Raw genomic sequence first — 27,284 nt, 5'->3', positions numbered from 1 at the left:
GTGAGCTATCCGATGCACTGTTGGATTTTTAAAACATATTTCTTCAACTTGCTTTTACTACTTGCTGATATATCAGTTATCTTTCTATGTCATACATATAAACATACTTCAATCTTTAAATATAATAACAACAATTATGATAATACTTGTAGAATTTTTGACTCAGTATATGTAGACAGTATGTTTAAGCACTTCAGGTGGGTTACCTCATTTAATTCTAATAAAACTCTGAGTTTTTACTATTATAAACTTCATTTTGTGGATAAAGAAACTGAAGCTTACAGAAGACAGATAATTCACCAAAGATTGCACAGCTAAAAAGTTTTAGAGCAGAGATTCAAATTCAGACAGCCTATATCAGAGTCCTTCCTGTTAGCCATTATCTTCTATTACTGCCTCTCCTAGAGCCCTGTGAATGTAGATTTGCAGGCCAACCCCAGAGTCACATGAGCCAATAAATTATCATCAATCAATCTCTTCCACAGACCCCCCACCCCCACCCCAATATATCTCCTATTGGTTCTGTTTGTCTGGAGAACCCTGACTGATACACACATATGTACATAGATAAAATGAATGTTTACAAATTCTGTGTTCTACTTTGTTCACTTAATGTTATTTCATGCATATGTAATAACAGTCACCTGCCTACAACTTTAATCACAATGTATTTTATTATATTGATATACTTAAAAGAAATTATAAACTGTTAGGTTTTATAGACATTATTTAGATTTCTACAACTACAAATGTGAGGCTCTTAAGCCTGTACTGTAGGAAGAATTATAATGGTAGCTTAACTGAAGAACTGGCAAGTTAAGTGGAAAACTTGAAAGCATTTACTAATCATAGGCAATATATTTCCAACAACACACAGAATTTCAGCCAGTAACTGTGATTTTCTAGAGTCAGGGGTTCAACCACTACTTTAACATCAAGGAAGGCAATCATTTCCCTGAACAGCTGACATGACTGGTTAGAGATAATATTTAACATTTATGATGCTGTTATGTTAGATCTGAACTATGAAGACTGGAAAATCTCACGAAGATTTTAAGTTCTTTTTCTCTTTACTTCTCTTTGACATAACTGGGAAAAAAGATTGATTACTATAAATAGTACAATAACACTGTCAAAGGCTTAGCAGACCTGTGGATCCAATTCAGTTTAAATTTAGATTACGACTTTCTTTTATTTTTCTCCTCAAGGTCCCACACATGTAAACATCACTGTAAATAGCTTATAGGTTTGCTTTCTGTCTTATATAACATATATAATTACACAATAATTATAGAATTATTAATCTAAAATTAATAACCATTTCGATTAATAGAAGCACTTATAACATGATTATAATGCAAATAATTAAAATTATGTATTATAAAACATGATTTTGGGGTGGGCCACGGTAGCTCAGCAGGCAAGAGTTCTCGCCTGTCATGCTGGAGACCCGGGTTTGAGTTCCAGTACCTGCCCGCGCAAAAAAATAAAGCCATATTATAAATTGATTGTTTTATAGGATTTCTCACGCTTCCGAAGGTGACCCACAATCCTCTAGAAAATAAGGTTAATTCTGCCAGTCTATGATTTCCTGACGACTTCGTAAAATTTTTTAAATTTAATGCTTTGTATTGAGAAAATTACTGTAGATGACCTTTATTTATAAAGACCAGATACATTTTGATGTTATTAATTTAGTAGCTGAAGGTAACGGGTTTACATGAATGTTCTTCAGCAACTGCTTCATAAAGAGAATCTTTATCAGTCTTTCAAAGGAGGCTTATTTTTTTGCTAACAGAAGACTGACTGTTTTCTATCTTAAGTCAGAAGGGCTGCTGACAATGCATTTCTTTAAGGACTAGAAAACTGGGGTCAGAATAAATCAATATGAATAAAAATACTGAGTATTAAATAAATAAATCTAACCATTTTTCTCTAACATCACTTTCCCTTTATTTCTTTATCTCCAATACAGTCATTCTCAAAGCACGGTTCTTGCACCAGAAGCACTGTCCTGGAAATTGGTCAGAAATACAAATTCTCTGGCCTCACCCCAGACCTACAGAATCAGGAACTCTGGGAGTAGAGCAAGATAATCTATTTTAACAAGCCCTCTAGGGGAATCCAATGCAGACTAAAGATTAAAAATCACTGATCTAATATACATTCTATAAGGCTTAAATAGTAATATAAACTGATTTTAGATTTCAATATATTCATTTCTTTGTACCTTAAACAAAGTCTTAGTCAAGCTACATAAAAGATGTAAATCCAGACAAGATGAAAATATGATCTATTATGTTATATTTTTAATTTTCTCTGATTTTAGAATATTCCTATAATGTCACTAAAAATGAAATGGAGACTGATACCTGGCCAAGAATTACAACAAGTCAAGGAAAAAGAACTACCCATCAAAAATTTATTGCAATACAAAGATTAAAACCTTACAAAATATTTTAATAGGCATATTAATAATAAATCAAGGAATTATGATAGATCACAAGCTGTAGAAAAAATACCCAGATTAATGCTGTTAGAGCTACCTCAATATTCAACCTATACAATGTATTTAGGAAACAAAGAACTTCATTTTGCAGCTTGCAAAGTGCCTTTTGTCAGAAATAGCTGAATCATAGTCAGCCTGCCTGCTGACAGACAGCCAACTAACAGCAAAAACAAATGTGAAGTCCATACTAGCTTCTAGTTAGATGCAGAGGATAACCTAACGGAAAGCAGTGAAATCATAAACTGAACGCAATCTCTAAGGAATCAAGACAACATTCCTGAGAAAAATAAAGATAAAGCAGATTCTCCACTTGGCTCTTGTGACATGCCAAGCTATCTTCTGACAACTGTTCTACATAAAATTAAGAGAGAATAGTGCAGCTATAACTTAATAACAAGGCTAAGTATACCAGAGAACAGAGACCCCAGAAATCTCTCAAACCAAAGCTGAAGTTAAATCTTAAGCAACTGCTAAGATTCGTTTTGGATTTTTATTTGAAGAAACAAAATTTTTAAACTTCTTTTACTAACATCTGAGAAAAAGCCAAAAACTCCTTTGTTCTTTTGCTGGGAGATTTTAATTCAACTAGTTTAGTGATACCAAGCAACCAAAAAACTCTAGAAGTAGCTCAGAAATAGATTAAAGTTCCGCCTTCGGGGAATTTACAACCAAGATAGGCTAAACAAGCCTAAAAGTGTAAAAAAAAACTCTAAAAATGTGAAAAGATGAGAAAATGCAATGTGTCAACCCCCCTCATCTGGCATCAGCAGGAATTAATTTGTTTCATATGGGTTAGTTTTCCAGATAATCAACACTTAAAGGGTAAGTCCAGAAAGTTTTAATAGTTTTGATGAAATTTTTTTATAATATATTGTAAACATTTCAATCTTTAAAACTAGAGATGGGCAAACATAACTGAAGATTTTAGTTGATGATGAGGGCATATTATAAACTCCAGTTACCAATAGGGGTGGTGTTCTCAAATATCCCATGCTAACAGGCATTTTTTGTTTCTTTCACATCAGCTGTTGTGACTCCCCCACTACTGTCAGTCATAACTGAGAACTCTGAATGCCTGTCCCCTGCCCCCAGATTTGCCTCAGGCAGCATACTTCCCTTTTGCGACCTTTCTTCACATAGAAAAATGTTCTTTCATAAAAGTTTTTATTTTAAATTATGAGAAAACTGTATTATAGAATGTTTGGAAAGTGAAATGGAAAAGTCATCAAGATGACCAGTCTTTCTCTTTTCTGGAATCAATATAAGACAATGATAGAACAGGTGTACATTAGCTGACTATATAGCAGTTTCTAGCAAAGTTTAGCCCATTTTTCTTTATAAAATATGGAAAAGCTTTTTTCATATTCAGGGCTGTTAATCTACACATATTTCTTAAACAATTTTTAATTGAAAAATGCAAATAAATTTAGTTTTTCGGGGGGGGGGAGTGGGAGGGAGGCCATGGGCCAGGAATCGAACCTGGGTCTCCCATATGGCAGGTGAGAATTCTACCACTGAACTACCCTTACATCCCTAAATCTAGTTTTTAAGAAGAAAGAATAATTCACCTTCAAAACCATTTAAACTACGTACCATAAATAAATATATGTACACACTATACTTTTACAAAATCAGTAAGAAAAAGAAGATGAACTCAATGGAAAAATGGGCAAAGAATATGAAAAGGCAAATCACAAAAGAGGAAACTCATATGACCAATAAACATGTAAAAAAAAAAATGCTCAACCTCATCAGTGGCCAGAGAAGTATAACTAAGAAAACAAGAGATACCATTTCACCCATCAGACTGACATGAAATAAGTCAAACAAGACCAAGAACTGACAAGGATAGAAAGCAATGGAAACTGCCATTCACTGCTGATGTATAAGCATTCTAGGGCAGTGCAACAGTGGCTCAGTGGCAGAATTCTCGCCTGCCATGCCAGAGACTTGGGTTTATTTCCCAGTGCCTGCCCTGGGACAATGATGGAACATTTTTTAAAAAAGCATTCTAGCAATCTCTAATATAGTTTAAGATCCACATACGCAAACATGGTAATTACATTTGAGAAACTCACAAGTGCATATAAAATTAGTAAATTATAATATCATTGCAGCACTATTATGAAAACTTGGAAATAACCAAACATTTGTGAACAGAATAGACACTGTTAAATATATTCTTAAAATAAGAGAAAATGAATGAACTAGAGCTACATGTTGATATAAATAAACTACAAAGACATGTAACATGAACTTTCACAACTTTTACATACACTCACACTTTCTTATGGTACAATACTACATAGAGTTTTAAAGCAGGCAAAATAATATTTTATGTTGTTTGTACACATAAATATTTATAGTAACCATATAAAATCTGTATGAGAATGATAAACACCAAGTTCAGGAGAGTAACAACTGTCCTGGGAAAAAAGGAAGGGGAGTAGTGTGGGAGAAGGCACTTCAATTTTATCTGCATTTTGTTGTTGTTATGTAACTAGTCTCTCTTTCCAAATTAAATACAAAATTTTGTTTTGTTCAGTTAGAGTTTTGTTTAGTGCAGGATGAATATATAATAGAAATAAAAAAGACTTCATGTAAAAACTTTGTAAAACAGGGTATACACAGCAAATAAGACAACATGTAAAAGTTTAATAAATTTGGGTGGTAGGTACATGGGTGTTCATTATACTATTTGTCAGACTTTCCTGTACATGCCTGAAATAGTACCTAATAAAAATCTGAGAAATAAACATTTGGGTCTTAAAAAAACCTACTGTTTTCACATTTCTTTACTACTCTCATCAAACCTTAATCCACTGTGAATGAGATTATACATAGCAGGTCACAAAAGGTAAAACTACTTTCCGGGATATAGCATTGCTAGAAGAGTATCATTTTATATAGTATATACTAAGGCTGAAACAGATGAAAATAAAGACAACACCTGACCTTTGGAATGGAGAAACACTTTCAATTTATCTTCTACTTGAACAATAACAATGTATCTCGGTAACAGTACTAGAAGTTATACAAAGAAGTTAACTTTTGATTAAGACTTGGTTAGTCCGCTCCAAATAATTTCAAGTTCATAATACTTCTGGTAGGGTAACCAATTTGTCCCTATTTGCTCAGGACTATCCCAGTTTTAAAACCCAAAGTCTTGCATTCCAGAAAACCCTCAGTCCTGAACCAAACTGGGAGAACCCTAACCTCTGCTCATATCAAAATTGTAGAGGTGGAAGAGAAGTTGACATTATCAACTTAATCACCTAATTTTAAAGGCAGAAAAGTGAAGTACTAAGAAATTAAATGAGATAAATTTATACACAAATTTGCTTTAAATTACAACTGGATCAAAGCTATTATTTCCCTTCAGGGTGCCTATTTTTATGTCACTGAATCACAACCCCTAAATGCCAATACTTTAGTGTTTCATGGATAGTTTTCAGTATCTGGATACCCTCTTAAATTTTCCCAAGCTCAAAGATGCCTCATGATATGTATTCAAGACTAGGAGTGCTCCTGACCTTGGAGGAAGACTTGAGTATAGGAAAGGAATAGAGGATCCACTTCCTTTTACTTTGAACAGTCTATACGGAGGTTACTCTCTTTTCAATTTTTAAAATCAGGTTAAGTGAATCTTTTCTTTTCTTGTGTTAATGTAAAATAGAAATTTGTGTATTCTAGTGGATATACTCATATAGCTAGGCACTTGAAAAGACTAGGTATTCCAAAGAGAAGAACACAGAAAGGAAATCTGCTCACTTATGGTATGTGCCCCGAAAATGTAAGGTCCTAAAATTACACACTTGTGACAGTAACTGCACAGAGTCTAGCACACTGAAGACACTTAATAGGTTAGTTTTTTTTTTCCTTGAGTAGTATGAAAGATATAAACTTTCCTTTTGAGCCTCTAAACCAGCCAGTGAAAAAACAAGGAAAAAAATTACATTGATAGGGATTTTTTCATTCCTGCAGAAGCTTGTCTTAGCATACTTTGTATTTAATAACTCTACTGTTGAAGAGCTACAATAGAAGAGATGCTTTCAGTTGATCCACAAGAGAGTCATCTATGTCCAATTTAAATTTGGACATACTCCCGTCTTTCATGACCATCCAGAACATTTACAATAGATTCTTTATAGCTAAAAAACTTAACAGTGAGATTCTTTTCCTCTTTCTTTGAGGTGAAATACTATATACTGAATATATATGATATAGAGGCTTAGAATTTTTCTTCACTAGGGTTTTTTCATACTTATCTGCTTTCAGTATCATAACATTTTTCTGAAGTAAGAGATAATAGGAAGAATAGAAAGCTCACAGGAGATTTGGAATGAGAAAGTACAGTTTTAAGTTCCAGGTATGAATTTAATTTTCTATGTGATCCTGATCAGGTATTTAAATTGTAAAATTGGTATAATAACTATCCATGGTAAGTGGAACATTTAAATGAAAATGTATGCCGAAAATTTTTACAAGTCATGGAAGATATTTTTACGGAAACTTATTTGACATCATATTTTTAATAGCACAGCAAAACTAAACAAAGAAATTAGATCTGGTTTTCTTCATAATACTACCCTAATAGGTCTGGAAGAAACCCCTGAGAGCACTAGCACTAAAACTAAACCATGAAATACATGTAATTTCAACAAAAATCCTCTGTCAATCTACCTCCTCTGAAGCACCTTTTCAATTCAACTTATTAGTCACTTAGGTATTAAAAAAAGCAGAAAAAAATTTGAGCATGAGGGATATAAATACTACTACATTAAAAATGAAATATTCAAGCACTGTTCTTGGAATTGAGGATTCAGCAGTGAACAAATCATATAATGCTCCTGACCTCAAGCAGCTTACATACAGTAGGAAGAGACAACTAAACATACAGCATGTAACAAATACTGACACATGCTATGCACAAGTAAAGTGGAGTAAGTGAACGAGGGTGCAGGGTGGAAAGGGGAGCTGAGGAATGTCTTTATTTTGCATAGGAAGACCTCACTGATAAGGTACTTCATAAAGGAGGTAAAGAAAGGGCAATCTGTGAGAAAAGTCATAGAAGACCCCAGTGTACAGAGACAGAACTGAGGAAGCAGTGAGTGAGGGGGAGGGTCTAAAGTGGGAAGATGATCCCTAGCTCTGTCTCTGATTCAAACAGAGGAAGTCTGACAACCCCCCTCAGTTGAAGTTCAACAAATAGACAATTTGGTGAAATAAAAAAAGCCTGCACAGCCCTCTCTATGGCAAGAGCAGTTTCAGAAGCTGACACTGTACCTGGTTACGTACAGTATTGCTCAGGTGGTTATCCTCGGACATCTGCGCATTCTGGAAGTAGGACAAAGGTGCAGGTAACTCTGTCATTGGAGCAACCGTATAGAAATACTTTTCACAGAACACAAAGCCTCTTGGGATCCTGAAAAAGGAAACAGAAAACAATTCTTTGTGCATTACAATTACACTTTAATTTTTTTTTTCAAAGAGAGAAAGAATTTATTACTAGGCATGTAGTAGGAGAGCAGATGGCCTAGTAGCCTAAAATCTATCTCCCAAACTACTGTAATTCAGGTAGTTTATTAGAGAAAAGATGGGCAGGGTTTAGGATAATGAGCACAGTAGCTTGAGATGATGTAATTAGAGGTGATTTATTATTGAGTGTGTGTAGACTGATTACCTGCTTAGTCAGAATGTATGAAAGAAAATGGCAGAATGAGGTTAAGTGACTTGTAGGTTAAAGTCTAAGACACTGAGCATGTCGGGTGGGCCCACTTTGGTTAGATCCAGTCTGAGTCATCAAGATAACTTTAGATTTGGGGTGGGTTAGTTCTGGGCTAACCCAACATCCTTCATTAATATACATTAGGGAGTGTCTTTAGCAATTAGAAGATTCTAAAGTTAAAAAACTGGATAAATGGGTACAAATGAAGGTTAGTTACAGGGTTTTTTACAATCATAAAGGCAGAAGATAAGGGCTATACAATCATTATCAAAGATGAAGGCATCTGGATTACAATTCAGAGATTTCAGTTATTTCCCTCTGTTTGTTTCAATATGCCAGAAAGAAAAAGTAATATTTATATAATGATTAAGTATTCAAAATCATCCCTTAAATCCTGAGTTCTTGGTTACAATCCCTCCCTTTCATTTGATTATACTTTAATTTTTAAACACTTTCATAAATTACAGTCAGTAAACATAAACCTTTCTTGGGAAATTAAAGTTGTATATATATATTACTGGAAGTAAAATTAAAAAGAAGAATAGGATGGTACAACATTAACAGTAAAGCCCAATGTAAAGTATGAACTACAGTTAAGAGTACAATTGTAATAATATTCTTTCACCAATTTTAGCAAAGGTACCACACTAATGCAAAGCATCAATAAGAGAAAAACTATTGGGGAACTCTGTATTTTCTGCAAGGTTTTTCTATAAACCTACAACTTCACTAATAAGATAAAATAAATATTTGGGGAAGGAAGAGAAGGCCTGTCTTTCATGTGTTCTCCCCAAGGTCAAGACTTCTAAGAACCTCATGGTCTGCTGTCACTTGCAGGCTCCCAGATTAGATCTGAAATAGGACTTTACCAGGTGTGCTGGTTTGAAAGGAAGTATGCCCCCTAGAAAAGCCATGTTTTAATCAAAATCCCATTTCATAAAGGTAGAGTAATTCCTGTTAAATACTGTATGTTTGAAACTGTGATCGGATCGTCTCCCTGGATGATGTGATTTAGTCAAGAATGGTTGTTAAAATGGATTAAGGGATGACATGTCTCCACCCATTTGGGTGGGTCTTGATTGGTTTATTGGAGTCCTATAAAAGAGGAAATATTTTGGAGAACAAGAGACTCAGAGAGAGCACACAATGCTGCAGCACTATGAAGCAGAGTCCACCAGCCAGCGACCTTTGGAGATGAAGAAGGAAAATGCCTCCTGGGGAGCTTCATGAAACCAGAAGCCAGGAGAGAAAGCTAGCAGATGATGCCGTGTTCACCATGTGCCCCTCCAGCCGAGAGAGGCCCTGACTGTGTTTGCCATGTGCCTTCTCACTTGAAGAGAGAAACCCCGAACTTCATCGGCCTTCTTGAACCAAGGTATCTTTCCCTGGATGCCTTAGATAGGACATTTCTATAGACTTGTAACTGGGACATTCTCTTGGCCTTAGAACTGTAAACTAGCAACTCATTAAATTCCCCTTGTTAAAAGCCATTCTGTTTCTGATATTTGGCATTCCGGCAGCTAGCAAACTAGAACACCAGGTCACTCAGAGTTGGTTCAATCCTAGTAAATCCATTCACACCAACCAAATCCTCATATGACCAATTTGTAAATCAGAAATGTATTAATTTGTCAACAACTTTGTACTAACAAATTTACTGTCAGCTCAAGGTACTTCCTTGGTAATGAGGATTGGCTGTAAAACCAAGTATTTTTCAATCATGAAAACACTTAATGACTTCAGATATAAAGCAAAGAGAGTTGAATGATCATAAGGCATATCTTCAAAAATGTCTTTCTTTTTCTATGCTGACCAACCCAACTCATTTTTTATGTTCATAAAATTTTGTCTACTACCTCTAGGTTTGCGAAACTTTTTCTAATTAATAAACAATAGCTAAAATATTACCAAGAACATAAATATTTTGTCAATGACCTGTTTCATTTTTCATTTTCACCTCAGTATCTTTGACTGAGTCTATACACTCCTTTTTTATTTTCTGATGGTGATTTTTTCATAAAAAATTCATAAAGCATGAACTAGAACAAATGTATGAACCTATTGCAAGGAGTTAATAATAGAGGTGTATATAGGGAAAAAATGAACCTATTAGAGTTAACTAATATTTTAATACTCTTTCATTAACAGTAATAAATGTACTACACCAATACTATGGGTCAACAATGGGGAGAATAAGGGGTAAGGGAGGATTGTTTTTATCTTTCTTTTATAGACTAATGAAAATGTTCTAAAATTGATCATGGGGATGTACATACAACTTTGTGATGATACTGTGAGCAAGTGAGCCAATGATTCTAGACTTCTGATAGTTTGTATGGTGTGTGACTATAACTCAAAACTTCATTCAAAAAAACAATAACCATATTTTGAGCAAAAGATGCAGGCACCAAAGGACTAAAGAAATGCATGATGCAATTTTTTCTTCTAGTAAAGTTACTGAGTTCAAATTAACGCTTAATTACCTATATTTGAATCATTCAGATTATGACCTTTCTTTTGCATTTTTTATATATTTTTTTTAGTTAGAGAAGTTACAGGTTTACAGAAAAATGAAGAAGAAAATACAGTTCCCATCTCACCCTCCTATTATTAACACTTTCTATGATTATGTTACCTTTGTTACAAGTGATGAAAGAATCTTATAACTGTACTAACAACTATAATTCATAGTTTACATTAGGGTGTATTTTTTTCCCCATATACCATCCTATTATTAACATCTTGCATTCATTGGTGTGCTACATTTAATATAATTCATGGAAGAACATTTTTATAATTGTACTATTAACTGTAGTCCATCATTTACAATAGGGCTCACTGTGCTGCCAAGTCCTATGTCTGATATTTAAAATTTTTCTTTCAAGTTGTTTTTCTTTTTTTGCATAGGCAGGCACTGGGTTTCCAGCATGCAGGTAAGAATTCTGCCATTGAGCCACCATTGCACTGCCCTGATCTTTTAATTTTTATTCTCGTAACATACACATGACCAAAACTAACCACATTTACATATACAATTCAGTGTTGTTAATTACATTCACAATCCATTTGGAGTATACAATGCTTCACCATCCATTTCCAAAACTTTACAATCAACCCAGACAGAAATTCTGTACAAGTATTAACTGCCCACTCTCTATCTCCAACACAGCCCTGGTAACCTATGTTCCAGATTCTGACTCTATTAGTTTGTTTAATGTAATTATTTCAAAGCAGTGAGATCATACACTATTTGTCCTTTTGTGCCCAGTTTATTTCACACAACATGTCTTTGAGGTTCATCCATGTTGTTGTATGAATAGAATTTCATTCTTTCTTAATGCTGAATAATATTCCCCATTGTATGTATACACCCATTCTTCTATTGATGGACACTTTGGCTGCTTCCATTGTTTGGCAATTGTGAATAATGGCTGCTATGAATATTGGCTTAGCAAGTATCTGTTCAAATCCCTGCTTTCTTTTGGGTAACCTAGAAGTGAGTTTGCCAGGTCATATGGTAATTGTATACTTAGCTTTCTGGGGAACATAGCCAAGTGTCTTCCACAGCAGCTGCACCATTTTACATTCCTACCAGCAATGAATGAGTGTTTCTATTTGTCCACATCCTCTCCAACAATTGTAATTTTCTGTTTTATTATTAGGAGCGATTCTAGAGGGTATGAAACGGTATCTCATTGTGGCTTTGATTTGCATTTCCTATCAGTCAATGATCCTGCACATCTTTTCATGTACTTTTGGTCACTTGTAGATCCTCATTGAAGAAATGTCTATTTGCGTCTTTTGACCATTTTTAATTGGATTGTCTTTTTATTGTTGACTTGTAGGATTTCTTTACATATTCTTTCTGGATTTGGTTCCAAATATTTCCTCTCACTGATTAAGTTGTCTTTTCAATTTTGTGATCAAGTTCTTTGAGGCACACAAGTTTTTCATCCTGATGAGGTCCCATTTATCTATTTTTTTCTTTTCTTGCTTGTGCTTTGGGTGTAAAGTCTAAGAAACCATTGACTAGCCAAGATCTTGAAGACACTTCCCTACATTTTCATCTAGGAGTTTCATAGTCTTGGTTCTTATATTTACATATTTGATCCAATTTTTGTATATGGTATGTGATAGGAGTCCTCTTTCAGTCTTGTGCATATATATATATATAAATGCACATCCAGTTCTCCCAGAACCACTTGTTAAAGAGACTATTCTTTCCCAATTGAATGGATGTGGAAGCCTTGTTAAAAATCTATCCTCATTTTTCTGAAGAGCAAATACATACGGCTCAAAAGCACATGAGATGTTCATTCTCATTAGCTAAAAAGGAAATGCAGACCAAGACTACAAAGAGATACCACCTCATACCTGTAAGAATGGCTGCTATTAAACAAACAGGAAACTATACATGTTAGAGAGGATGTAGAGAAATCGGAACACTATGCACTGCTGGTGGGAACGTATAATGGTACAGCCACTATGCAAGACAGTTTGGCAGTTCCTTAGGAAACTAAATATTGAGTTACCCTATGTTGTAGTTTGCTAGCTGCTGGAATGCAACACACCAGAGATGGATTGGCTTTTAATAAAAGGGGATTATTTCATTAGTTCTTCAGAGGAAAGGCAGCTAACTTTCATCTGAGGTTCTTGCTTATGTGAGAAGGCACAGGATGGTCTCTGCAGCCCTTCTCTCCAGATCTCTGGGTTCCAACAACTTTCCCTGGGGTGATTTCTCTCTGCATCTCCAAAGGCCTGGGCTGAGCTGCGAGTGCTGAGATAAGGTATGCTGAGCTGCTTGGGCTGTGCTACGTTGAGCTCTCTCATTTAAGCACCAGCCAATTAAGTCAAACATTCATTGCAGCAGGCACGCCTCCTAGCCGACTGCAGATGTAATTAGCAACAGATGAGGTTCACGTACCATTGGCTCATGTCCACAGCAACAAAACTAGGTGCCTTCACCTGGCCAAGCTGACAACTGACTAACTACCACACCCTATGACCCAGCAATAGCACTACTTGGTACATAACCAGAAGAGCTAAAAGCAGTGACACAAACAGACATTTGCACACCAATGTTCATAGCAGTATGTTCACAATCACCAAAAGATGGAAACAATTTAAATGCCCATCAACAAGTGGATTAACAAAATGTGGCATATACATATGATGGAACTTTATGCAGCAATAAGACGAAATGACATCCTGAAGCACATGGCAAGATGGAAGAACCTTGAGGACATAATGCTGAATGGAATAAGCCAGACACAAAAGGATAGATACTGTATGATTCCACTTTTATGAGCATGGTAAAGGTAAAATCAGAGGCTTATAATATAGAATATAGGGGACTTAGAGATACGGAGAAGCTAGAGATGGGTGAATGTTTGGCTAATAAGGTCGAGCTCAAATATTAGGGAATAGACAAAAGTGAAAGTGGTTCTCTAGTGGGTCTGTAAGTAATATTACCATATTGAAGGTGAACAAGTTTGAAAGTGTTGGATAGACCTATGTGTCCCACAGATTAACACTAGAAATATAAATGGGTTTTCGCAGGAACTGCTTCAAGGGTGTGATTCACGTACGGGGGTGTTAGGATCCAGGGTGCAGGGGGGAGGGGGGCTGCTGTTATATGCTGTGGGCTGCGTTTAGTAGGAAAACTTCAGCAGTACTACAGCAACAGTAGGGGTAAATAATGAGGGGAGGGACAAGAATTAAGGGGAGGTTTAGATTTCCCATTTGGCGAGGGTGTGTTTATTGGTTATCTTTTCCTTGGTGTTCTAGTTTGCTAGCTGCTGGAATGCAACACAGCAGAGACAGACCGGCTTTCTATAAAAGGGGATTTATTTAATTGACGTATAGTTCTTCAGAGGAAAGGCACTAAATTTCAACTGAGGTTCATTCTTATGTGGGAAAGCACAGGGTGATCTGTGCTGGCCTCCTCTTCAGGCCTCTAGGTTCCAACATCTTTCCCCAGGGTGATTCCTTTCTGCATCTCCAAATGCCTGGGTTGAGCTACAAGTGCTGAGATGAGAGGTATGCTGAGCTGCTTTTGCTGTGTTACGTTGAGCTCTCTCATTTAAGCACCAGCCAACTAAATCAAACATCATTCAGTGCAGCAGGCACGCCTCCTAGCTGATACAGATGTAATCAGTAACAGATGAGGTTCACATGCCATTGGTTCATGTCCACAGCAATAGATCTAGGCACCTTCACCTGGCCAAGCTGACAAATGAATCTAACTACCACACTTGGAAACAATGAAATTATCTAAAATTGAGAGTGTTGATGTACTGTGGACTTTGGGCATTATACATGATGCCTGGTGAATGCAGGTGACTGAAGGATACACTGAGTGAGAATTAGACTGGTGAACAATGGTGTATACTTATGATCGAATATTGTGCTGCTACAAAAAGGAATGAAGTCGTGAAGCGTGCAATGATATGAATGAACCTGTGGGATATTTGGTGAGGCAAAATAAACCAGAAACAAAAGGACAATTATTGTATGGTCTTCTAAGAAAACAGGGTTCAAGATTGTAAGCTCTTATAGCAGACACGTTTAGTCTGGAGTGGTAATTATTATTTCTGGATTTGGAGAGGTTTTTTTTTATATATCTATAACCTGGTATTTAGAGATAAGAACAAAGCCAATCAGGTCGGGATTAAGGTAATTCAGAACACAGGGGTAAGGAAGACTGTCTGTATTTCAGAACAGCAACTACTCCAAGACCAAAGGAAGAAAGGTTTATTTTGTCTGAAACCTACATTTTCTGTAGCACATAATCTAGCTCAAACTGTCTGGATAGCTCACGTGAACAACTGAAACACAGTGAGGCCGGAATAAGAATGAAGGCCTTTAATCCTGTATCATTTAATGTAATGCTTGGATGCATCCTAGATTATAGTAAGCAGATAATCAAAAGGTTATCTTTTGATTTCCTCAAGGACCCTTGAGGAATGGGAGAAAAAAATATGGAACTACTAAATGTTACTAACAGGGAATCCCCTGATACTATGTCAAACACTGGGGACATCCAAATCAACAGGCCAAGCCCCTGATCTTGAGGCTTTTGTGAAGCTTATGTATGTAGTGGAGAAGCTTAGCCCACCTATAGGTAGGCCTAAGAGCTACTTCTGAATGACCTCTTTTGTTGCTCAGATGTGGCCTCACTCTCTCTAAGCCCAACTCTGTAAGTGAAATCATTGTCAACCCTCACATGACATTTAGGGGTGAAAAGTCTCCCTGGTGGCGTGGGAGATGACTTCCAGGGATGAGTCTGGCCCTAAACCGTGGGATCAACAATTCCATCCTGACCAAAATGGGGAAAAGAAGTGCAACTAATAAAGTTATCAGTGGCTGAGAGAATTCAAATAGAGTTGAGAGGATATTCTGGAGGTTACTCTTAAGCAAGCTTCAGTTAGACATTGCTAACTATCATAACTTGTCAAACCCCAACCAAAACCACTACAGCCAATCTTAAAGAATACCTAGGGCAATATATAAGATTCTACAAAGGGGAGAGTTAGGTAGTGTTAGTAACCTACTAGTAAGTAGGATAACTAGTAGGTTCCTAGGGTAACTTTCTAGAAACCTACAATCTCCAGATGGGTCCCTGGACCAGGGAAGTCCTAAAGGGCCCAGCCTCTCCAGAACATCAGCTAGTTTCATCTCCCTACTCCATGGTACTGACAGCCCCTTCCAAAATGAAAGTTAGAATGGCCATAGCCCAAATACCCCTAAATAGTGGGATACACCCAGAGTGAGGTAAACAGTGAATAAAGAAGTATTTGCAAAGTCCCCTTGGGGGAATGGGGAGAAAGGGGGAAAATTCAACCTCCCCACTTGGAGAATTCCTGATATTCTCACAACCAGTTGGGGCAACCAAATCAACAAGCCGAGCCCTCAATCTTGGGATTTCTTCCTATGAAACTCACCCCTACAAAGGATAGGCTAAGTCTACTTAAAATTAGGCCTGTCACCCCGAGAGAACCTCTTTTGTTGCTCAGATGTGGCCTTTCTTTCTCTCAGCCAACATGGCATGTGAACTCACTGCCCTACCCCTTTCTATGTGGGACATGAGTAAAAGAGTGTAAACCTCCCTGCCAGCATGGGTCAGAAATCCTAGAATAAGCTGGGATTCAGCATCAAGAGATTGAGAAAGCCTTCTCGACCAAAAGGGGGAGAGAGAGAAATGAGACAAAATAAAGTGTCAGTGGCTGAGAGATTTCAAACAGAGTCAAGAGGTTATCCTGGAGGTTATTCTTATGCATTATACTGACAGCGCTTTTCAGTTTATGGGTGTATTTGAACAGCTAAACGGAAGTACCTGAAATTGTAGAGCTGTTCTCCAGTAGCCGTGTTTCTTCAAAATGATTGTATAATGATATAAAGTTTATAATGTGACTGTGTGATTGTGAAAACCTTGTGTCTGGTGCTTCCTTTATCTAGGGTATGGACAGATGAGTAAAAAATATGAATTAAAAATATACAAATAATAGGGGGAACAAAGTTTAAAATATATTAGATAGATGGAAACACTAGTAGTCAATGAGAGGGAGGATAAGGGATATGGTATGCGTGAGTTTCTTCTTTTTATTTCTTTTTCTGGAGTGATGCAAATGTTCTGAAAAATGATCATGGTGATGAATATACTACTATGTGATGAAAAAAAAGAGTGGGATACAAAGATCAAAGGTGATGCTGGAGTTATACAGAGAAGGTAGGGTTTAATAAACGAATATGATTGTTTAATCATTATACTGATATTTCTTTTAGTTGCCAGTATCTCAGAGCAGCTAGAAGTAAAAACCTAAAATTATGGAATTGTAACCCACACCAAACTCTGAAATCTCTTCTACAACTAATTATTGTGCTGTGCTTTGGAATTCATTGCTTTTTTGTATATATGTTATTTTTCACAAAAAGAAAATTCAACTGTGATGATAAAAAAAAAATTTATTCCTTCTAGCTGCCTATATTCTGGAGCAGCTAGAAGGAAAAATTTGAGAGGATGGTATGGTAGCCCATGACAAACTCTGGGATCTGTCCTGTAACTACTTGTTGAAGAGTGCTTTGAAAACTACTGCCTTTTTTTCTTTCTTTGCTTTGCATATATGTAATATTATACAATAAAAAAGTTTTTTAAAAAAGTCAACTGGCCTCAAATATACCTAGAATCACATGAGTCGTCTTTGTGTCTTGCAAAAGAATTGGGTACAGCTTCAACAGGCTCATGAGGTGCACAGCGAGTGTACATATTCTGAACTGTTACATTTTTCTTATAATTTGACTTTTAAAGAAATGCCAACTGAAATCCTGAGGCCACTGCATTAATTTTGTATGTGTGTTTAGAATTCTGTTATCAAAAACTTGATGAATAAACTAAATAGGTACCATTCTAGAACTTAGGGTTCTAAAATTAGTATAAAGAGTTTGCAGATTGTTAACAAATAAGGCATCAGTGGTTGAGAGAGTTCAAATAGAGTTGACAGGTTACTCTGGAGGTCACTCTTATGCAAGCTTCAGTTAGACATTATTACCTATCATAATCTGCCAAACTTCAACCAAAACCATCCCTGCCAATCCTAATGAACACCTAATGCATTATATAAGATTCTACAAAGGTTTCATGCATTGGGGAAACTTTCCAGAAACCTACAACCTCCAGATGGGTCCCTGGACCAGATAAGTCCTGAAATGCAGAGAGGTCAGCCACTCCAGAATGTCAACTAGCTCCATCCCCCTATCCCATATTACTGACAGCCCCTTCCAACATGAAAAAGTTAGAATGGGCATAGCCCAAACACCCCTAAAGAATGGGAGAAAGATCAAAGCTGATGGTGGAGTTATACAGAGGAGGTAGGGTTTAACAAATGAATATGATTACTGAATCATTATATCAACATTTCTTTTAATCTCCACTATCTTAGAGCAGCTAGAAGTAAAAACCTAAAATGGTGGAACTGTAACCCATACCGAACTCTGACATCTGTTAAATACAACTAATTGTTGTAATGTGCTTTGAAATTTAATGCTTTTTTGTATATATGTTATTTTTCACAAAAAAGAAAACAAAAGTTGATTGTGATGATAAATGCACAGCTGTATGGTGGTATTGTGAACCACTGATTGAATAACTTTGGATGATTACATGGTACGTAAGTATATATTAATAAAAAGTAGATAATTTTTTTTAAAGTCTGTAGACTGTCAATCCCTACCAACCAGACTTCAAACTTAAAATAAAAGCTTAAAACTTTTGGAAATGAGAAAAAAAAAATCAATTAGCCTCATCGTGATGAACGCATAGCTGGGTGATCAACTGCACACTATGTATGAACTGTATATGTGTGAAGATTCATCAATAAAAGTATTTTTAAAAAATCAATTGGCCTTAAATGTTAGGGTCTATTTCTGAACTCTCAATTTGATTCCATTGGTCTATATATCTATCCATGTACCAGTATCGTCCTCTTTTGACCACCATAATTTTGTAATAAGTTTTAAAGGCAGGGAGTGTGAGTCCTCCAACTTTTTTCTTAAGATGCTTTTGGCTGTTCAGGGCCCCTTACTCTTTCAAGTATTTCTTTTTTTTTTACATGCAATGCTTTTATTTTAGACATGCTAGAAAAGCTATTTCAGAATCGACTACTTTAAAGCAAGCAGCTGTATGCAGATAACAAAAGAAGCAACCTCTTGTTACAGTTCAGCACACAGCATCCAAAGCAAACAGGCATGAGACAGTACATATTTATGCAGCATTAGAGTCATATGAATAATGTACTGCAGGGGGAAGTGAATGGGATGGTGGTGGAGGAAAAAGTGGAAATGAAAGGCCAATGTTTTTCAATGCCATCAAATTTCTCATTTGATAAGCCCATCCAAGTACCTCAGATACAGTGCATTTGATGAGAATGGGAAGAATGGAAATAGCTTATCTATATATCTGCCTAATACTAACTTTGGTCAGCATGTATTTTCATAGATATTTTGATGGTAAGCAGGTATGAGCATATTTTGATGTTTAATCATGTTACTTAACTGACTTTATACTCTCTTGTTATACACAATGATTTGGTACTCTTTTTAAAACAAAATGCTGCATATTTTATTGAAATGTATACCCAGAATAATGTCAATATTAAAGGTTTTAATATTCTGAAACATAAATCAACAGTTTAACTAAACGTTAGTCACTTAAACGAAGACATAAGTATAAACTGTAACTAGCAAAATTTAAGTATTTAGGTATTTAAACTGAACATTTAAATTTTAACTAAAAAAAGGTACTTTGAAAGGATTACTTACTTTTGAGCAATAGATAGTGCAGAAGATGTTTTTTTGACAGTTTTCTGATAGTTCAATAGTATTATAAAGTACAGAAGTGATAAAGGTGGCATTACAAAATTCTTAAAACTGGGAATGTTGTACCCTAAATATTAACTGCCTGTCTTATTCCTGCTTATGTTTTCATGTGATACATTAACTCATACAGAATGTGATATAATCAAGCTAAACATAGTTTCAATTTTTTTTTAAACTATATAAAAATTTGAATGTTAGGCCACTATTTATTTGGATTTAGCATTCCAGCTATTTTTCCTTTGATAAACATTTCCTCTTCTAAGATCAATCACAGATTAGTGATAACACATATGTGTTTAAGTTGAAACATTACCCAAGACGTTCAGGCCCTATTCTTTTCAAGAAGAAATTAAATCAGTTGTGGACAGGAATAAGCTGTATCAAGATCACATATAGAATGAAAAGAAAACAAAAATCGGTTAGGGATGGGGACAGAAGAAAATACAATTGCAAAGGTATTGGTTCTGAAATAATCTATTACTATTATACAAGATAACCAAGCTGAGGATATTTTCTTTCATAAGAATATCAGCTGTCTATTTCCTCTGTGAAATTCTGCACACACAATGAATAGTCATTTAGTACACAGGCACATTAAAATATTCATGGTGTGGCTCCTGGAGGAGCTCTGCCTGCTCAATGGCCTTGAGGACATTTTTCTTGGATATTTCCTGAACTTACCCTTTTCTAAGAGAAACTCATCCAAAATAAAGAAAGCCTTCTCAAAATTAAAGATGATATCAAGTTCACACACACTGCCAAAATACTTGTCAAGTAATTCCACATATTGATGAATTATTTCCAGGGTAATTAGTTTATTGTCCTGAACCTCAACAGCACAGCAAAAATACAGACTAACATATTTTTTGTAAACAATCTTCAGATCTCGCCACTCAAGAAAGCTGCACATTTTAGGTTTATGTGCTAAAATAGCTTGAACAAGTTCCCTTGTGATCTTTTTCTTCTCTTTGTCTGACAGTGGGACATACCGCTTCTGCAATCAGAGCTTTCCCTGACGACTAAAAAGCAACATAAACTGCACTGTGGGCCTGGGCCTGGGCGTGGTGGAGCTCAGCTGGCAGCAGCTGCTGCGGTGGCTGAGGGGAAACCCCTGTCCTTCCAAACAATCTTGATGATTGGCTTTTCCATTTTTGTAAAGTAGGCTACTAGAATTTTGATTCAGACTGTGTTGACTCTGTAAATCATTTTGGGTAGAAGTGACATCTTGACAGTATTTTGTCTTCCAATCCATAAGCATGGATTGTCGTTTCATTTATTTAGGCTTCTCTGATTTCGCAACATTCTGTAGTTTTCTGTGCACCAAGTCCTTTATATCCTTGATTAAATTTAATCTCAGATATAAATCTTTTAGATGCTATTGTAAATGGATTTTTTTCTTGATTTCCTCCTCAGACTGCTCATAACTAGTGTACAGAAACACTACAAGTTGATCTTGTTGAACTCATTTATTAGCTCTAGTAGAACTTTGTTGTAGATTTTTCAGGGTTTTCTATATATACATCATGTCATCTGCAAATAGTGAAAAGTATACTTTTTCCTTTCTAATTTGGATGCCTTTAATTTCTGTTTCTTGCCTAATTGCTCTAGCTGGAACTTATAGTACCATGTTGAATAACAGTGGTGACAGTGGGGGTTTATTCCCTAAATAGAGGGCACAGGGGAAGCTCCTGGGACACTGGTTAATGTGTTCTTTACTGATCTGGAGGCTAGTAACACAGGATTTCAATTTGTGAAAGTTTACAGAGCTGTACATCTATGACCTATATTATACTTCAATTAAAAATTCAAATAAGGGGTGCAAGGGTAGTTTAGTGGTAGAATTCACACCTGCTATGCAGGAGACCCGGGTTCGATTCCCGGCCCATGTACTCCCCCACCCACCCACACACACAATTCAACAAATGGTGCTGCGATAACGGGACAGTCACATGGAAAAAGAATGAAATGTAACCCCCACCACACGGCATACAAAAAAAAAATTCAAATACACTTTTGTGGGAGTAAACTTCTATTTAAGATTATTCAGACCATTTGTCCTATGTTTTTAAATGGATAAAATTAAGACATGGCAGTATGTATATTACCCAAAAGAGAGATGGTGTCCAAAAGAATAGTATATTTTCTAAGTATACTAACTACTCAAATTAGATGTTCTGACCTAAGCCATATATATATCTTTAAGAGTTAACTATATAGTCGAAATTTTAATGTTAGTATAGCATTAGTAATCAGCAAACAGAGCAAAAGTTACACCCTTTCTTTCCACAAAAACATTTAGAATAGTACATACCATCTCAGCTAACCTAGAAACGCCAAAAGATGTCAAAAAGAAAAAGGTGCTATCAGTTATCTCCATTGCCTGCACTGAAATCTATACTATAACACTTAAAGTATGGGCTCTATTATGGAAAAGAAACTTAGTAATCTGTCATTAACGTTCTCATATGACCCGTCAGAAAAAAAACAAGCAAAACAGTGTTAGCCAAATGAATTAAGGCAAAGGGAATTTAGAGTGTAATGCATTTCAGGTGATCATTACTAAAGTTTACTGACTGTCTACTTAACATGCAAAACTCATATTCAGACACTGAGAAGATTTATTTCTTTATTTGCTAATTATTATGTTCATTTTACTCATTGTATAGATTAAAACAATGTGGCACAGAGAAGGTAACTAACTTGCCCAAGGTCACACTCCAATAAGCAATGAGGCCCTGTGTAAAACTCATCCCTGCCCTCCAGGAGCTTAAACAGTAAAAAGCATTAAGATACAATGAGCTCACAGTGGTCAAAACAGCATGGTATTGGCATAAAGATAGATATATCGACCAATGGAATCGAATAGAGTGCTCAGATATAGACCCTCTCATCTATGGACATTTGATCTTTGATAAGGCAGTCAAGCCAACTCACCTGGGACAGAACAGTCTCTTCGATAAATGGTGCCTAGAGAACTGGATATCCATATGCAAAAGAATGAAAGAAGACCCATATCTCACACCCTACACAAAAGTTAACTCAAAATGGATCAAAGATCTAAACATTAGGTCTAAGACCATAGAACAGTTAGAGGAAAATGTAGGGAGATATCTTATGAATCTTACAATTGGAGGCGGTTTTATGGACCTTACACCTAAAGCAAGAGCACTGAAGAAGGAAATAAATAAATGGGAGCTCCTCAAAATTAAACACTTTCGTGCATCAAAGAACTAGAACTTTCTTGTGCATCAAGAAAGTAGAAAGACAGCCTACACAATGGGAATCAATATTTGGAAACGACATATCAGATAAAGGTCTAGTATCCAGAATTTATAATGAGATTGTTCAACTCAACAACAAAAAGATAGCCAACCCAATTACAAAATGGGAAAAAGACTTGAATAGACAACTCTCAGAGGAGGAAATACAAATGGTCAAAAGACACATGAAGAGATGCTCAATGTCCCTGGCCATTAGAGAAATGCAAATCAAAACCACAATGAAATATCATCTCACACCCACCAGAATGGCCATTATCAACAAAACAGAAAATGACAAGTGCTGGAGAGGATGCGGTGAAAGAGGCACACTTATCCACTGTTGGTGGGAATGTCAAATGGTGCAACCACTGTGGAAGGCAGTTTGGCGGTTCCTCAAAAAGCTGAATATAGAACTGCCATACGACCCAGCAATACCATTGCTGGGAATCTACTCAAAGGAATTAAGGGCAAAAACTCAAACAGACATTTGCACACCAATGTTTATAGCAGCGTTATTTACAATTGCAAAGAGATGGAAACAACCAAAATGTCCATCAACAGACGAGTGGCTAAACAAACTGTGGTATATACATATGATGGAATATTATGCAGCTTTAAGGCAGGATAAACTTATGAAGCATGTAATAACATGGATGGACCTAGAGAACATTATGCTGAGTGAGTATAGCCAAAAACTAAAAGACAAATACTATATGGTCCCAATGATGTGAATCGACACTCGAGAATAAACTTGGAATATGTCATTGGTAACAGAGTTCAGCAGGAATTAGAAACAGGGTAAGATAATGGGTAATTGGAGCTGATGGAATACAGACTGTGCAATAGGACTAGATACAAAAACTCAAAAATGGACAGCACAATAATACCTAATTGTAAAGTAATCATGTTAAAATACTGAATGAAGCTGCATCCGAGCTATAGGTTTTTGTTTTGTTTTGTTTTGTTTGTTTTGTTCTTATTATTATTACTTTTATTTTTTTCTCTATATCAACATTCTATATCTTTTTCAGTTATATTGCTAGTTCTAAACCGATGCAAATGTACTAAGAAACGATGATCATGCATCTATGTGATGATGTTAAGAATTACTGATTGCATATGTAGAATGGTATGATTTCTAAAAAAAATGGTCAGCACAATACTGCCTAATTGTAATGTAATTATGTTGGAACGCTGAATGAAGCTGCATCTGAGCTATAGTTTTTTTGTTTTTTTTTTTCTCTTATATATTTTTGTACTTTTTATTTTTAGTTTTGTTTTCTCTCTGTGTTATCACTTTATTTCTTTTTCTGTTGTCGTGCTATTTCTTTCTCTAAATCGATGCATATGTACTGAGAAATGATGACCATACACCTATGTGATGATATTAAGAATTACTGATTGCATATGTAGAACGGAATGATTTCTAAATGTTGTGTTAGTTAATTTTTTTTAATTAATAAAAAAATTAAAAAAAAAAAGTGTGACCCCTGCCATACAGCATACAAAAAAAAAGTACTCATCCAGAATAGGTAAATCCATAGAGGTAAAAGCAGGTTGGTAGTTGCCAGGGTCTGGGGGGAGTGAGGAGTAAATGATTAATGGGTCTGGGGGTTTCCTTTTGGGGTGATGAAGATGTTTGGGAACTTGTGGAGGTGCCTGCACAACATTGTGAGTGTACTAAATGCCACTGAATTGTTCATTTTAAAATGGGTTTGGTATTTATATTTTGACTAGTGCATTTCCTAATATAACTTATGTGGGCAGCTTAATTGAACACCATAAGTACATGGAACCTTGAGTAGGACATGAAATTTTGTAGGTTTGTCCAGAGTGATGCCTCCATAAGTCCCAGAAGGATTTGAACAGTGAATAAAAAAGTGTATGCAAAGTGAAAAAAAAAAAAAAGATACAATGAGCTGATTTTTATTGCTAATAAAACTTTGGCTTAGAAGCAAGTGAGATCTTAAACTTCAATAGTGTAAATTAAAAACAGAAGTGCTAAAGGCAGCCCCTGATGTACAACAGTCCCAGTATTTCTCTAAAAAAAAAAAGGATAAGGTGTAATAAAAATCTGGTAGTTTCAATTTTGCATTATCCTTATATGATTTGTCCAAACACAAGAAACTATACAAACTGATCAGACTGGAGCTTTCTCAGACAAATCTTGTAAGAATCATCAATAATACAGGTCATTTAGCATATCCAAACACTATTTTCAAAATACTTTTCACACCCATTATTCCACTTGATTTTCAAAAAAAAAAAAAGAAAAATCCCAAGAAGAAAGGCATCCACATTTATACATTAGGAACTAAGTTCAAATAACGTGAAGGAATTTGCCCATCCTCCAGAACCCAAGCCTTCTATTGCTCAGCCCAGGTTTTCTCCAGTTCACCCAGCTATGCCTCATGCCTCTCTTGGTGTTCTGAAGATCACAGTGCCAACGGACGGCCTTTCCTGGAAGAGGTACTCTTTATTTGGAAGTTCTGTAGGAAACAGAGGCGAAGGCGACAGGACTAGTGAACAAACAAACACTGTTGGTACAAAGAAAGGGGCAGGCAAAGCAGATTGGATTTTGGTCCAGTAACAGCTGAAAACAATTGATGACTGCATTAAGAAGGTCAATGACCCCACTGTTCAGGCAGCCATGGCAAAAGCCACTACATTCTTAGCAAAGCACTAAGAACAAGAAAAAATAGTTGCTGGAAGTAAGAATCTTAGGTGTGACCTGGATTGCAGAAGAAGAGAGAAGGGATGGAAGTAAATTCTGGCATTTTGTCTCTCTGGCCACCTGCTAAAAGACTATTTAAGACTGACATAGCACAAGACTTGAATTCACTGCCTTCTATTTCCTTTATCTCAAGACATTTGCTCAGACAAAAGGAAAAAGAAATCTTTTTCTGATGGGCAACCACAATTTCTATTACAATGTATAAAAAGAGAGATAGGCATAGAACTACAAATAATCACAAGTTTAGATACACTAAATGGAAAAGGCTGTGTACCCAAAAAACTTTCTACCCAAAGCACTGTTAAAAAATATCAAAATAAGGTATAATGGAGAGGCTGGAGGGAATTGCCTGAAAATGTAGAGCTGTGTTCCAGTAGCCATGTTTCTTGAAGATGATTGTATAATGATATAGCTTTCGCAATGTGACTGTGTGATTGTGAAAACTGTGTCTGATGCTCCTTTTATCTACCTTATCGACAGACGAGTAAAACATATAGATTATAATAAGTAAATAATAGGGGCAAACAAATGTTAAAATAAATTTAGTAGATTGAAATGCTAGTGATCAATGAAAGGGAGTAAGGGGTATGGTATGTATGAATTTTTTTCTGTTTTCTTTTTATTTCTTTTTCTGAATTGATGTAAATGTTCTAAGAAATTATCATGATGAATATACAACTATGTGATGATATTGTGAGCTGATTATATATGTAGAATGGAATGAACATATGGTGAGCATGTTTGCGTTTGTATGTTGGTATGTTTACTAAATAAATAAATTTTTTAAAAAAGTGTCACAGCTTCCCAGTGCCTGCCCATGAAAAAAATAAAATAAAATAAAATAAAAATCACAGGACCAAGGTTTGGAATCTAAAAATAAGTTGATTAATAATTTCTTTCAAGGAAGCACCGTTAGAAAAGTACATTTAACAACTAAACCAAATTCCTATAGAGCATGGCAACCTGAATTGACACCATTCTTTTTCTTCACTCTTAAAAATAAATGCAAACAAAATCTGCGTTCTACAAAAGTAAACAGCTTCATGAAACTTTTCATCCTGCTATCCAACAAAAAATGGCTTGTGGCTTGCTTTAATGACTCTGGGCACTTGACTAGTTTCTCTCACTTAAAAGAAAAAAATTTTTTTGCCACATCAACATTTTAATAAGTAGTTTGCAAGTGCCAAAGGAGCTTATGATTTATTCTTTTTCCATAGAAGTATCTAATCAGCCTTGGTGTTACTTTAACGGCATCTCCCTTGACGGGTAGTCCAAGTTCTGATTATATGGATGGATTTATAGAGCCTGTACTTGAGTTTTTAAAAGCTCACATCCAACAGTAAATGTAACTGAACTCTGCACTGTAGTTTACAGTAAAAATTTTTAAAGACTATAAAACATTAGGAATTATGGGAAGACTCCTCTAATTTTTAACAGACTAGGAACAAATAATTTCCCCACCTGTAGAAGAGGCTTTGTGAAAGTAAGAGATGTCAAGAAGAGCAAGGATAGTGATACATCTTATTTGGTGACTTTGTTTTTCTCCTTCTATCTCACTCTACTCCTGAACCATATATGGCAGATTATTATTAAAATAGCAAATATTCACTCCTTCCCCTAGCATCCCCAGGGGAGGAATATACTTTTTCTCTACAGCGATGCTGGGCTTGACTGTCATTT

The 27,284-nt window shown here is 35.8% G+C and overlaps 1 protein-coding gene and 1 pseudogene across 9 annotated transcripts in view; both read right to left on the bottom strand.

Annotated features, from left to right (window-relative positions):
• PSEN1 (presenilin 1) overlaps positions 1-27,284 on the bottom strand; it is a 125,729-nt gene that overhangs the window by 94,892 nt on the left and 3,553 nt on the right. For 5 of the 9 annotated variants that reach the window (XM_077122950.1, XM_077122955.1, XM_077122956.1 and 2 more), the window contains one exon: positions 7,796-7,934. In XM_077122950.1, coding sequence (XP_076979065.1) covers positions 7,796-7,934 — 139 coding nt within the window. Of the gene's footprint in view, positions 1-7,795; positions 7,935-27,284 lie in introns of those variants that run through there. The other 4 variants (XM_077122954.1, XM_077122958.1, XM_077122957.1 and 1 more) reach the window with 4 other exon arrangements.
• LOC143651292 (AP-1 complex subunit sigma-2 pseudogene) lies at positions 19,539-21,484 on the bottom strand (annotated as a pseudogene).

The sequence above is a fragment of the Tamandua tetradactyla genome, chromosome 12, assembly GCF_023851605.1.
Source record: "Tamandua tetradactyla isolate mTamTet1 chromosome 12, mTamTet1.pri, whole genome shotgun sequence".
Taxonomy (NCBI): Eukaryota; Metazoa; Chordata; class Mammalia; order Pilosa; family Myrmecophagidae; genus Tamandua; species Tamandua tetradactyla.
The sequence above is the reverse complement of the archived record's forward strand: the minus strand, read 5'-3'. Positions and strand labels throughout refer to the sequence as shown.